Source organism: Nycticebus coucang, chromosome 23, assembly GCF_027406575.1.
Source record: "Nycticebus coucang isolate mNycCou1 chromosome 23, mNycCou1.pri, whole genome shotgun sequence".
In the NCBI taxonomy this organism is placed as follows: domain Eukaryota; kingdom Metazoa; phylum Chordata; class Mammalia; order Primates; family Lorisidae; genus Nycticebus; species Nycticebus coucang.
In genome coordinates this window covers 38593412-38607145 of record NC_069802.1, presented here as the reverse complement: position 1 = coordinate 38607145, position 13734 = coordinate 38593412, and the positions used below count along the sequence as shown (strand labels likewise).

The following is a 13734-nucleotide window of genomic DNA, read 5'->3' as shown; positions in this document are numbered from 1 at the left end:
GCCAGCCACATACACCTAAACTGGCAGGTTCGAATCCAGCCTGGGCCCGCCAAACAACAATGACGGCTGCAACCAAAAAATAGCTGGGCACTGTGGCGGGAGCCTGCAGTCCCAGCTACTTGGGAGGCGGAGGCACGAGAATCGTTTAAGCCCAGGAGTTGGAGGTTGCTGTGAGCTGTGACGCCACGGCACTCTACCCAGGGTGACAGCTTGAGGCTCTCTGTCTCCAAAAGAAAAAAAAAAAAAGCAAGGCTCAGTGCCTGTAGCTCAGTGGTTAGGGCACCAACCACAGACACCGGAGCTGGAGGGTTCAAATCCAGCCTGAGCCTGCTAAACAACAATGACAACTACAACTAAAAAATAGCCAGGCGTTGTGGTGGGCACCTGTAGGTACACACAGCTACTTGGGAGGCTGATGCAAGAGAATCTCTTTAGCCCAAGAGTTTGAGTTTGCTGTGAGCTGTGACACCATGGCACTCTACCCAGGGAGACATAGTGAGACTCTGTCTCAAAGAAAAAGAAAAACCAAAAAAGGAGTTTAACAAATACTCCAAAGAAAAACAAAACAAACAAAAGTGAGTGAAGACATGGCAGAGACATGGGTGCATGCTGCAGACCACCAAAGCCAGGCCTACAAAAACTCACTTTTTTTTGGAGACAGAGTCTTGCTATATTGTCCTTAGTAGAGTGCCATGGCGATACAGCTCACAGCAACCTCCAACTCTTAGGCTTAAATGATTCTCTTGCCTCAGTTTCCCAAACAGCTGAGACTACAGGCGCCTGCCACAACGCCCAGCTATTTTTTTGTTGCAGTTGTCATTGTTTAGCTGGTCTAGGCCGGGTTTGAACCCGCCACCCTTGGTGCATGTGACTGGCACTGTAACCTTGTGCTACGGACACTGAGTCCAAAAATTCACTTTTGAAGGCAGGGCTACCTGGCTCCAAGCTGGGCCTCGTATGTGTCTCAGGACAAAACCAAAACCATGGGTGGTGCCTGTGGCTCAAAGGAGTGGGGCGCTGGCCCCATATGCCGGAGGTGGCAGGTTCAAACCCAGCCCCGGCCAGAAACTGAGAAAAAAAAAAAAATCCCAAGGTGGGGACCATGGCTTCAACCATTTGCTCTGACTACACAGCATCTAAGAGTGCTGATGACGTCACCATCAGAAGAAACAAAAAGGACAAATACATACAAACTGCAAAAAAAGGAAACTAAATAATAGGGATACATCTCTTAAAACAGTGTCCCTCAGAGATTTCCTTTAAAACAAACCAAAAACACACATAAAATGTTAACTCACTCTTTATTACCTTTAACGCATATTCTCTGCCACTTCCCAGATCTTGAGCTTCATATACAAATGCAAACCCTCCTGGAAATGAAAAAAAAAAAAAAACACTCTTCAGTTCAGTGACATGATTCTATTTAACATATTAAGCTAAATAAAATACAAACTAAACTTGTGACTATGGCCAGAAATTTGTTTTCCAGAAAAAAATAACAGCCCCAATTTATTTACCACTGCATTTCACCTGGTCTGCTTCAGAGAAAGGAAGAAAATAAACCTAATAACAGAGATTAATGAAAGGGGAAAAAATGGAGAAAATCAAGAAAACCAAAAGCGTTCTCTGAAAACAAATAAATGAAACAGACAGATTCTAGGTAAATTGTAAAAAAAAAAAAAAAAAAAAAAATCACATTGTATATGAAACCAGCACATTGTACCCCTTGATTGCACTAATGTACACAGCTATGATTTAACAATTAAAAAAAAAAAAAGAATGATTGATAAGGAAGACAAATTAACAAAAGCTAGAATAAGAAACTGGATCTTTAATGCCCCCCCCCCCAAAATTAATATCACTCATGAACACAGACCAGAGTTTTTAATAAATTTATAATTCTAATGAAATAAAATACTGGCAAATCAAACCTAGCAACATACAAAGAATAATACACCATGCCAAGCAGAGTTGGCTTAACATCTGAAAATCAGTCTAATTCTTTTTGGGATTGATTTGCTTACTTTATTTTATTTATTTATTTTTTTTTTGAGACAGAGTCTCACTGTGTCCCCTGCACAGAGAGCTGTGGTGTCACAGCTCACAACAACCTCAAATTCCTGGGTTCAAGAGATCCTCTGGCCTCAGCCTCCTGAGTAGCTGGGACTACAGTCATTCAACACAACCCCCGAATAATTTTTCTATTTTTTAGTAGAGATGGGGGTCTCACTCTTGCTCTGGCTGGTCTCAAACTCCTGAGCTCAAGGGATCCACCCATCTCAGCCTCCCAGATGCTGGAACTATAGCATGAGCCACCACACCCGGCAGAAATAAGTAAAAATATCTTAATTTGCAGATGGCTATGTAGAAAACCTAGGGAAATCTACAAAAGAAAAGCTACTGTGGTAACTAATAAATGAGTGCAGAAGGGTTGTAGAATATTAAGAACAATACATAAAAATCAAGTGTTTCTACATATCCTAGGTTCAGTGGAGATTTCTTAGATATAAGCAGAGACAGTAAATGGACTTCATCAAATAAAGAATTTCTAAGAGAGACTTTACCTTCAAATGCAATCACTGTAACCTGGTTCTTTGTACCCTCAATGAATCCTCAAAAAACAAAAATAAATAAATAAATAAAAACAAGGAATTTCTGCTTTTTGGAATAAACTGGGCAGACGATAAGACAAGCCACTGACTAGGTTTTGCAAATCATATATCTAATAAAGGACTTCTACCCACAAAATATAAAGAAAATCCAAAATTCAAGAATAAAACTTTTTGTTTTTTTTGAGACAGAGCCTCAAGCTGTCACCCTGGGTAGAGTGCCGTGGCATCACAGCTCACAGCAACCTCCAACTCCTGGGCTCAAGCAAGTCTCCTCCTGCCTCCACCTTCCAAGTAGCTGGGACTACAGGCCCCCGCCACAACGCCAGGCTATTTTTTGGTTGCAGCTGTCATTGTTGTTTGGCGGGCCCGGGCTGAATTCGAACCCGCTAGCTCAGGTGAATGTGGCTGGCGCCTTAGCCGCTTGAGCCACAGGTACTGAGCCAGAATAAAACTTTTAATGAGCAAGATAAACAGACACATCACTAAAGATACACTTTGTGCAAGTAAGTGCACCACATATTTCCATTAGGAAATGAAAAACCAAAAGACTACTAAACTCCTCATAGAATGTCTAAAATTTAAATAACTGATCACAGCTACTGCCAAATAGAACGTACAGTGGTGCAAGTGTCAGACTTACACACTGCTTTTGGAAATGTACACTCCCATAACCTTGGAAAACATTTTGGCAGTTCACATCAACTATACATGGCCCTGATGTTATACTGCTGAATATTTACCCACCGCCCAAATTAAGGCACACGTTCAGTAATTATACAGTCTGAAAATGAGAAACATTTTAAAATTGACAGAGAAAATTGTATGTATTTATTATGCTGAATACAGGGTTAGGGTCCCAAAGTGACCCCTGAAGTCACCATATAGGGAAAATGGGAAATTGTACTTTTATTTAAAATAGTCATTATAAAATTTTACAAAGTATTTACAAAATGTTCTCTATATGTTGGCCACCTCTTTGCAAAAAAAAAAAAATTTTTTTTTTGGCCGGGGCTGGGTTTGAACCCACCACCTCCAGCAAATGGGCCCAGTGCCCTACCCCTTTGAGCCACAGGCACTGCCGTCTTTGCAAAATTTTGATGTTTTAAAGTGTAGATACATCATGGAATGACTAAATCTTATTATGCATTGCCTCACGTAGTCACTTCTTTTTTTTTTTTCTTTTTTGAGAGAACAATTTGTTATAATGAACCAGAAATACAAGATTTCACTGAAACTGGAAGTTGACAGAATATGGTTGAATTTAAACCTTCAAGGAAGATACAAAAAGGGCCAAAGCCAGTGAGTGGAAAAGCCCAAGACTGGTGTGGGATAAACGTGAAGCCAACTAACTGCATTCCAACATGGCTATCTCCTGACCCCTCCCAGCAGCTCCTCTGCCACCATCCTCCATCCTCTGTATTGCAGGTGTAAGACAACCCAATGGTACCCCTTTGGGATATGACATAATAAAGCCAAAAGAAGTCTGTAAATCTCTCATGAAGGTAGAAAGTGCATGTACTCAACCAGCACAAAATGGTCTCATCTGTGTGGGCCCAGTGCACAGGGTAGTAACTTCAGTACGTATACACTGTTATGTGGCCCTGTGGCAATGGTTTCCAATTATCAATGTAGCAGAATGCCTTTTTGAGCTCCAGATTTTCTTTTTTTTTTTTTTTTTTTAGCCGGGGCTGGGTTTGAACCTGCCACCTCTGGCATATGGGACCGGCGCCCTACTCCTTGAGCCACAGGCACCGCCCGAGCTCCAGATTTTCTAAACACTTCTAAGAGGCTATTAAAGATGTTAGAACAGAACTATACAAACTCAGAAACTGAGGCACTGGGGAGAACGCTGGCTCTTTCTGGGACCTTTCTGTGGGAGCAAAGAGATGAACGGAAGAAATGTTAGTGTCCCAGCATATGACAAGTGAGGGGAAGGAGGGGAAGGAGGGGTAGGAGGGGTAGGAGGAAGGTTTTCTAGCCACAAGGCCAACACATTTGTGTTCAAAATCTGGGCAAAGGGAAGAAAACAAAAACACCAAAAACCCAAAACCCCAACCAAATCGAAGTGGGGAAAAAATTTTCACACAACACAGTATCAAAAAGTGAAAGGAACACCTAAATGCACAAACTGGTGGCAAGTCCATAGCCTATTATGATAGGTCCATCCAGCATCAATCAAATTTCTTCTCAGCTGTTATCGCTCAAGGTTATTTACAGATGTGGTGACTTTAATAAGAGTCTCATGGGAAGGAGATCAGGCTTCAATCATTGGTTTCAGGATCTGTCTGAGCCATGTAGGCATCCAACTTGGCATCCAGGTGTCCTTTGGTTTTTGACATGTATGCATCCGATTGGTTGTCCAGCTGTTCCTTGGTCAACACAGGGTGAGCAAGGGCACCTCTCCCTGGTCCACGTCCACGTCCTCCAAAGCCCCCTCTTCCACGACCTATCATACCCCGACCTCTACCACCGATTCCGCCACGACCCATAGCTCCACGCCCTAGGCCCCCTCTCCCAGGACCTCCACGACCTCGAACACCACCTCTTCTTAAGCCCATTCAGGGAGCTACGGCTCGTCCACCTCGGAGCAGGTTTTGACCTCGGAGCGACATTCCGCCCCTAAGTAGGGTTCTTGTGGCATGTTCCCCACGTAGTCCTCCTCTGGGCAAGCCTCTCTGGATTATGGGGAGGCCTCGTCCTCCGATTGCTCCCCTGGCCAGGGCCCCTATGGGTCGGCCTAACCGTGCCTGGATGTTACTCTTACCCAGGCGCTGCTTTAAGCTCTGCTTAAGCTTTAAAGCTGTCTGGACAGAGGGTCTATTCTCCATCTGCTGGGCCAGTCTTCTGTTTCTGGCACTGGCTAGCTGCTGTTGTTGCTGCATCGAAGCCCGAATATTCACTGGCATTGGTTGTTTGTTCTTCAGCATATAAGTAAAGCGCTCATTTAGAGACATCTTGGTGGTGCTTTTTAGCACAACTTTTGGTGCTGACTATGCAGCCATCTTCAAATCCCGAGAATCGAAGGAAACGGATGCCAGCGCTCCTCCTGGGGCTGCCACCACGGCTCCGGCGGGTGGGCGGGGGACTGGCCGAACCTCAGCTGACGGTGGAGGGGCTTGGGTTAGCTAGGTGGGCGGTTGGTCAGATGGGTAAGCTGTAGATTGCGAGGTTAGTTCGTTATTGCTGGTTGACTGTCTGGTCGGCAGATCCACCTAATCGCCCGGCCTGGCTTTTCCTGCCTTTAGTCTGTGGCACCACAGATCCCGAAGCCGCCGCCAACTCCCACTCGAGGTCCAAAACACGTAGTCACTTCTATGGTAAGAACACTTCACACTCACTCTCAGCAAGAATGTTCATGGCAGCTTCATCTCTAATAGCCTAAAACTGGAAACAACCCAAATGTCCATCAACAGGTAAATGGATAAAAAATTTATCCACACATGAAACACCACTCAGCTGTAAAAAAGATAAAACCACTATTACATGCAGCAACATGGCTGACTCTCAAAAGTGCTTAGTAAACACAGCCAGCCAAAAAAAGAGCACATGTGTATGATTTAATTTATGGAAAACTCTAGAGAATGCAAACTAATCTATAGCAACAGAAAGCATATCAAGCTGTTGCCCAGGAGGCCACACCATATGTGCACATCTGTGTCAAAACACTTCGAATGTATGCAGCCGGTGTATCTTATTTTTATCTCACCAGAGCTGTTAAAATTTTTAATAAATAAATCTGTGGGGAAAAATAGATTAAAAGAAATATGGAAATCCATGAAATAGAAAATAGATGCTCTGATGCTAAATTCTATCAATCACAACAATCTCATACAAGTCAGTGATAAGACAGAGGAAGAGAAGAGTTCCTAACCCATTTTTTGAGATCATGATAACCAAAACCAGAGGATATAAAAACAAAATTGTAAGCTGGACACGGTGGCTCACACCTGTGATTCCAGTACTCTGGGAGGCTGAAGTAGGTGGACTGCTTGAGCTCAGGAGTTCAAGACCAACCTGAGCAAGAGTGAGACCCTGTCTCTACTAACAATGAAAAATTGAGGCAAGAGGATTGCTTCAGCCAAAGGGTTTCTGGTGGCTGTGAGCTATGACTCCACAGCACTCTACCTAAAGTGCAAAAAGTGAAAATCTGTCTCAAAAACAAAACAAAACTGTAGATCAGTATTACTCGATAGCATAGACCAGGCGTCCTCAAACTGCGGCCCGCAGGCCACATGAAGTGGTGTGAATTGTATTTGTTCCCGTTTTGTTTTTTACTTCAAAATAAGATATGTGCAGTGTGCATAGGAATTTGTTCATAGTTTTTTTTTTTTTAAACTATAGTCCGGCCCTCCAACAGTCTGAGGGACACTGAACTGGCCCCCTGTTTAAAAAGTTTGAGAATGCCTGGTATAGACACAAAAAATCCTCAAGAAAATACTAGCAAATTAATTCCGACGAAACATAATGAGGACAAATGCATCATGACTAAGTGGGATTCACCCTAGTAATGCAAGATTGGCTCAACATTCAAAGTTGTTCACCGTTGTACACAACATTAACAGAATGGGGACAGTGCAATAAGCACAGAGAAAGCATATGTCAAAATATAAAACCCGGCTCGGTGCCTGTAGCTCAGCAGCTAAGGCGCCAGCCACATACACTGGAGCTCACGGGTCTAAATCCAGCCCAGGCCTGCCAAACAACAATGACAACTATAACAAAAAAATGGCCAGGAATTGTGGAGGGCCCTGTAGACTCAGCTACTTGGGAGGCTGAGGCAAGAGAATTGCTTAAGCCCAAGAGTTTGAGGTTGCTGTGAGCTGTGACACCACAGCACTCTACCCAGGGTGACATAGTGAGACTCTTTTGTCTCAAAAAAAAAAAAAAACAAACAGTAAAACCTATTCATGATTTTTTTAAAAACAAGGTCTCAGCAAAGTAGAAATGGAAGGGAACTTCTTCCAACTGAGAAATGGCAACTATAAAAGCCTGCATCTAAGATTAGCCTTATAGTGTTTTGTTTTTTTTCCCCCTAAGATCAAGAACAAGGCAAGATGTTTGTTCTAAGCACTGCTATACAACATTGTACTAGGGAGACCAGTCAATGCAAGAAAGCCAGAAAAATAAAAGGCATAAAGATCATAAGGAACAAATTAAAAAAGAATGAAAAATTTCACTTAGGAACAAGTTCAAGAAATCTACTGTACACATGGTGACTACAGTTAATAACAAGATACTGTACACTTAAAAAATGCTAAGGATGAATGTGAAGTGTTCTCACCACAAAAAACAATAACTAAGTGAGGTAATGCATAATTAGATTTAGTCATTCCATGATATACATACACTTTAAAACATCAAAATTTGGGCGGCGCCTGTGGCTCAGTCGGTATGGCGCCGGCCCCATATACCGAGGGTGGCGGGTTCAAACCCGGCCCCGGCCTAACTGCAACCAAAAAATAGCCGGGCGTTGTGGCGGGCGCCTGTAGTCCCAGATGCTCGGGAGGCTGAGGCAAGAGAATCACTTAAGCCCAGGAGTTGGAGGTTGCTGTGAGCTGTGTGAGGCCACGGCACTCTACTGAGGGCCATAAAGTGAAACCCTGTCTCTACAAAAAAAAAAAAATAAAACATCAAAATTTTGGCAGGTGAGATGGCTCACACTTGTAATCCCAGCACCCTGGAAGGCTGGGATGGGCCAATTGCCTGAACTCATGGGTTCAAGACCCGCCTGAGCCAGAGCCAGACCCCTTCTCTAAAAATAGCCAGGCATTGTGGCTGGCGCCTGTCATCGTTGGGAGGCTGAGGCAAGAGAATCGCTTAAGTCAAAGAGTTTGAAGTTGCTGTGAACTGTGATGCCATGGCACTCTACCAGGGGTGACAAAGTGAGACTCTGTCTCAATTTAAAAAAAAAAATCAAAATTTTACAATGAGAATTTTATAAATAAAGATACATTTAGCTACAATTTCCCATTTTCCCTATTATGCCAACTTTGGGGTTACTTTTGGGACACCCTGTAATCAGCATAATAAAAACATACAACTTTATCTGTCAATTTAAAAACATTTCTCATTTTCAGACCATATGATTACTGAAGTAGATCACCCTAAGGACGTTCCTACTGAGAGTCCTCAGACAGGGTGCAGGGCCTCCTGGCCTCCTGCTCCCTCCCCCACTGACATTTCCTCAAACACACCAAGCCCACTATTGCCTGAGGCCTCTCTATTGGGCCTCACCACTCACAGGCTCAGAGGACCCCTAACTATTTACCTCGGATGTTTGCCGGCCTGCTCCATCCTGGACCTGCTCTCTCCACTTCTGAGGGGCCTTCCCTGACACCCTGCTCATCCCCGTCATTATTTATCCTGGTTTTGTTCCTTTTTCTACCATGGGAGGAGGACAAAGCAAGAAGGCAGAGAAGGCACTGTCTCCGAGCCAGGAAGCAGCCCTCACTTGACAGTGACTCTGCTAGCACCTTCACCTTGGACTTCCTGCACTCAGAACTGTGAGAAACAAATACTGTTGCTTATAAGCTACCCTGTGGAGGGCACCTTGTTACAGCACCCTGAACAGACTGATACAGGAACATGTTCCATGAAGGCAATTCCCTGGAGGGGCAGAGGCTGAGCATAACAAGAAGAGTGGCTCACCCACAAGGCACAGAAACCACAGCAGTAAGCCTTACTGCAGAGGCCCAGCCACAGCACAGGGCACAAAGATGCAGTGTCCTGGAGGGCCTTTTTGTATGTGTGTGTGTGTGTGTGTGTGTGTATAGAGACAGAGTCTCACTTTATGGCACTGAGTGCCATGGTGTCACACAGCTCACAGCAACCTCCAGCTCTTGGGTGATTCTCTTGCCTCAGCCTCCTGAGTAGCTGGGACTACAGGTGCCCACCACAACGCCCGGCTATTTTTTGTTGCAGTTAGGCCAGGGCCGGGTTCAAACCCACCACCCTCAGTATATGGGGCCAGCACCCTACCCGCTGAGCCATAGGCGCTGCCCTGGAGGGTCTTAATATGACATGCCCCCACCAGGAGGCCCCCAAACACCATTGTGAGCTGCTCCCTCTCCCCTAGGGCACCAGCCATGCAGTAAACAGGCTAAGACTGGACTCTGCCACGTTAACATGCTCTGGGCATCGCTTGCAGGACAGAAGAGCACTGCGTAGGTAACCATGGGCCCTGGTCAGATGTGGACATGTACCCAAAGAATGCGAAGGAGCTCTGGCTGACCTTCCCTCAGGCTCCCAGCCCACTCTACCATGCACTGCCTGGTGGCTTTGGCAAGCTACTAGCCTCCACAAACATCAGTTTTCTTTCTCATCTGTAAAATGTTAACAATTATAGTACTTGCTTTTAGGGTTATCATCAGGATTAATCTACATAAAGCACTAGGGATCATGCCAGCAAAATATTAACAACCCCACAATTGTGGTGGTGGTTATTTTTCACACTGGGTATTAGTTAGAGAAAAGAGGTTGATGATCAAGCCACCAACTTGGAAGTGAAAGGTGCAGTGGGAGGAGAACTGAGAGAGGGGGCAGTTAAGCTGGCATAAGATAGGAGCCACACGGGCCTAATGCCTTGAGCCAACTGCCCAAGCCCCAAAGACCATGGTTATCTGTGCTCTGTGGTGTCTGGGGAAGAGACAGCATCACCCTCCCTAGAACAACTCTGCACTTCAGTCTCTAGGTCCAGGGATTGTTCCTGAGAGATCACCCAGGCTCAAGGCTTGGAGGTCTTGGTCACAGAGAAGTGCTACAACACCAGCATGCTACAGCCAGCTGACCGCCACTTCAAGACAGATTTCTATTGGTACCAGGTGCCCTGGTCTGACACACAGCCTCTTCCTCTTACCACACTCACTACGGTGGGTTCTGAAACTTGCAGCCAAGAGTCTGAAGAGCACCATACACCCCTGCAGCTGTCAGTCAGCACCAAATATTCCCTGAGCCCTCACCCAGGCTGCGATACTGCCATAGTGAAGGGAAGAACCTCCATCTGTCCAGGAGGCAGAGCAGTGAAGAGCTGGCCCTGGGAGTTCAGGTGGGCTGCACTCACCTATTTCTCAGGCCAAAGCCTGATCCCCAAGGGAACACAGCAGGAACCAAAGGATGCTAGTGGGAAGGTTTCCCCATAGCAATTAACAATGCACATGGCACATAAGGCCCCACGCAGATAGCTGCTAAAATTACAGGTAACATGTAACCAAAAGCAGATTACTTACACTTAAACCACATTACTTACACGTAAACCACATGACAGCTGTGTGGCACTGCTCACTCTCTACCTCAGTTTACTGCATTAGCAGTAAATCCAGAGCATGCAGGTCAAGCCACACCAGAGGAGCCTGCCCCACACAAAGGACACACATGCCTCAGCAACAGTGATCCATCTGGGAAGCAATAGGACACGGGACCCAAAACAAGAATGTGTTTTAGAATACACGGGCACTGGGCATCTTCAACACTGGCATGCCCAATAATCTGCTTAAAATAGAGACTGAGAATAAATTTTGAAAACATTAGAAAGCTGTCTGGCTCCAACAATCCATTTCATAATACCAATGCAAATTTCTAAGAACTATGAAAACCAGTTTTTCTTAACTTATTTGACAGCAAAATCTGGTCTATCATCAAGTCATTTGGGATAAAATCTGACATGAACTGATATGGGGCCAATTACACACTTTATGCTGCAGTAAGAATACTTATTCATTTAATTGAAGACATATTAATGTGGCCAATTACAGAATGGGGTCCCAACCACTCTGGGGGTACTCCATGACACAGAAGACAAATACTGCATTATCTTTCCAAAATCTGAAAACTTGTGAAGTTGTAAACATCTACACTCTCAGGTTTCAAATTATGGGCCTTCCCTATATTTATACAAGACAGCTTGAATTCCCATAGTGTATGGTCTAAGATAGCTGTCCCAGCAAAACATACTTAAATGTTTATTAAGTTTCTTACCCTGTTTCCGTTCAGAAAGAGGCTCCAAAAACAATGTAGAGGTTGCAAGCCACCTCTTAAGTTTAAATGGAGGAAATCTACATCACATAATTGCATCAGTTATGTCTTTATCTCCTGACCTGTCCAGAAAGCAAAAGGAAACAAGTTCTTTCACACCACCACAGCCTGCTGCCATGTTTCCCTGTTCATCGTGGGTGTGAAGTGACCTGTGTAAGCTGCTTTCTCGGGACTCAAACTTCTCCCGCCAAGTGGAACCACTTCCCATCTGCAGTTCTTCCAGCCCCTAGCCCTGCACCAGGCAGGGTGCACTCTCCATACTTCCCACTTTGAAACAAGCTACCTTTTGCCTGGCCTTTCCTCCAGGCTGCACCGTCTGCACTGCCCCAAAGCCTCTGTCCGATACTGGTTGTTGCTCAGTCATTTGCACATGTGGCTTATTGGTAGAATGCTCTAGACATGGCAGAAACCAGGTCCTATCCACTATAAATTTCTTACTGAAAGAAGACAATTACCTGGTATTTTCAGGACAAATAAACTTATCTAGAAGAACTCTCCTCTTTCAGAGGGATGTAAGAGAAAATCACATATCCCTTCCTAGGGGCACTAGCCTTCACTTCTAAAGAAGAGCCTGGAGCTTTCTCACCAAATCACACCCCAAACTTGGTTGTTTCTGACCACAGTGGAGACAAAGTGACTGATAATGATACAGCCAGTGTCTTCTCAGGCCTTCTAAAATAAAGACATCAAAATTCTAGTGGGTGCAGGGATAGCAGGCCTGGTGAGGGTTTGGTCTTTTGTTCCTGCTCCCTGTGCCAGTGCAGCAGGATCACATTTCAGCCCCCTAGTACTGAAGTCAACTGTGTTTAGCCAAAAAACTTCACGCTAGTGAAACATGACACACCCCTAGACACACTGGACAAAATGTAAGGAAAATTTAGAAAAGATAGTAACCCCCCACTGACAATGATGAAGGCAGCGGTCATTCAGGAAGCTAGAAAAAGCAAGCACACAGAAACAAAACTGATGAAAGACTGACTTGAAGATACTTAAGCTGACTACCCTGTCCACCACACCAGTTCTATATAGGTCAGGACTGTTGGCTCTGCTTCCTGTGAGTTACATGGAATCACAAACGGATGTCCACAATAGGAGACACTCTCAGGGTTTAAGAGGAGGAACTTGTGATTACCAGACACAGCACACTCTGTCCTCCACCTACACCCAAGCAGGGCAGGACTGCAACTCCTCTCAATATGTGCAACACCAACATTGAAGATCCTCACATTTTAGAGAGTCAGCCTTGACCTTTTACCAAAAGTTCAATCCTGTCTCTCGCCTGCAACAGTCCTAGACACATAGCAAAGACCCACGGTTTACACCCACCCAACTGTACCACTCACCCTTTGAGTCCAGCTTTCAGCCTCCACTGTGGCCCCTTCCCCAACCTCCCTGCCGGCCACCCTCCTCTTCCACAACCCAGAAGGTCGCTCTAGCTCCAGGCCTCCTTCTATGACCACCTCCCGCCAGCCTGACCCTACTCCTCCAGCAAGTAAGTACCCAGCCCAGATCCAGCCTCATCTTCAGCAATCACCTCTGACGACCTACTCCCGCCCTTGGGTGGTGACTCTCCCCAGGCGGTGACCCTCTCCAGGTCCGGCCCTGACCCACAATTCCTGCCAGTGACCATCCTCGACCCAGCCCTGACCCCCGCCCCACACATAGCGTATGGTCTAAGGTAACTGTTCCGGCAAAACATACTTAAATATGTTTATTAAGCAGACCATGCCCCAGCGACCTGGGAGACGAACCCCCGCGCCAGGACCGTGCCGCTGACCCGGGCCTACCCTCGGCCAGGACCCGCCGCACCCGCAGCCGCAGCTCGCCCAGTTCCACCGTCTGGCCCACGAAGTCACTCTGGTCGCGAGCAGCAGCACTGCCCAGGGAGCCTGGGCCCGCCAGGAAGTCGAGCGCCGACTGCAGCAGAGACATGGCGGCAGCCACACAACCGGAGCGGCCGACTCGGGCTCCCGCTCCGTCCGGGTCTGGTTAACAGCCGCCAGCCTGCAGCTCTTCCATCTTCCGCCCCGGCGCCGTGACGTAGTCACGCGGGAGGATGCGGCACTCCCGGCGGCTGGGAAAGTGCCGACAC

General features: G+C 45.9%; 1 protein-coding gene and 1 pseudogene across 7 annotated transcripts in view; both read right to left on the bottom strand.

Annotated features, from left to right (window-relative positions):
* GAK (cyclin G associated kinase) overlaps positions 1 to 13726 on the bottom strand; it is a 64351-nt gene extending 50625 nt beyond the window's left edge. For 5 of the 7 annotated variants that reach the window (XM_053577846.1, XM_053577847.1, XM_053577848.1 and 2 more), the window contains exons 1-2: positions 13430 to 13726; positions 1309 to 1370 (exon numbers count right to left, since the gene is read on the bottom strand). In XM_053577846.1, coding sequence (XP_053433821.1) covers positions 1309 to 1370; positions 13430 to 13574 — 207 coding nt within the window. In that variant the 5' untranslated portion in view covers positions 13575 to 13726. Of the gene's footprint in view, positions 1 to 1308; positions 1371 to 2564; positions 2584 to 13343 lie in introns of those variants that run through there. The other 2 variants (XM_053577849.1, XM_053577850.1) reach the window with 2 other exon arrangements.
* Positions 3128 to 5761, bottom strand: LOC128576002 (chromatin target of PRMT1 protein-like; annotated as a pseudogene).
* Positions 13727 to 13734: the final 8 nt, after the last annotated feature.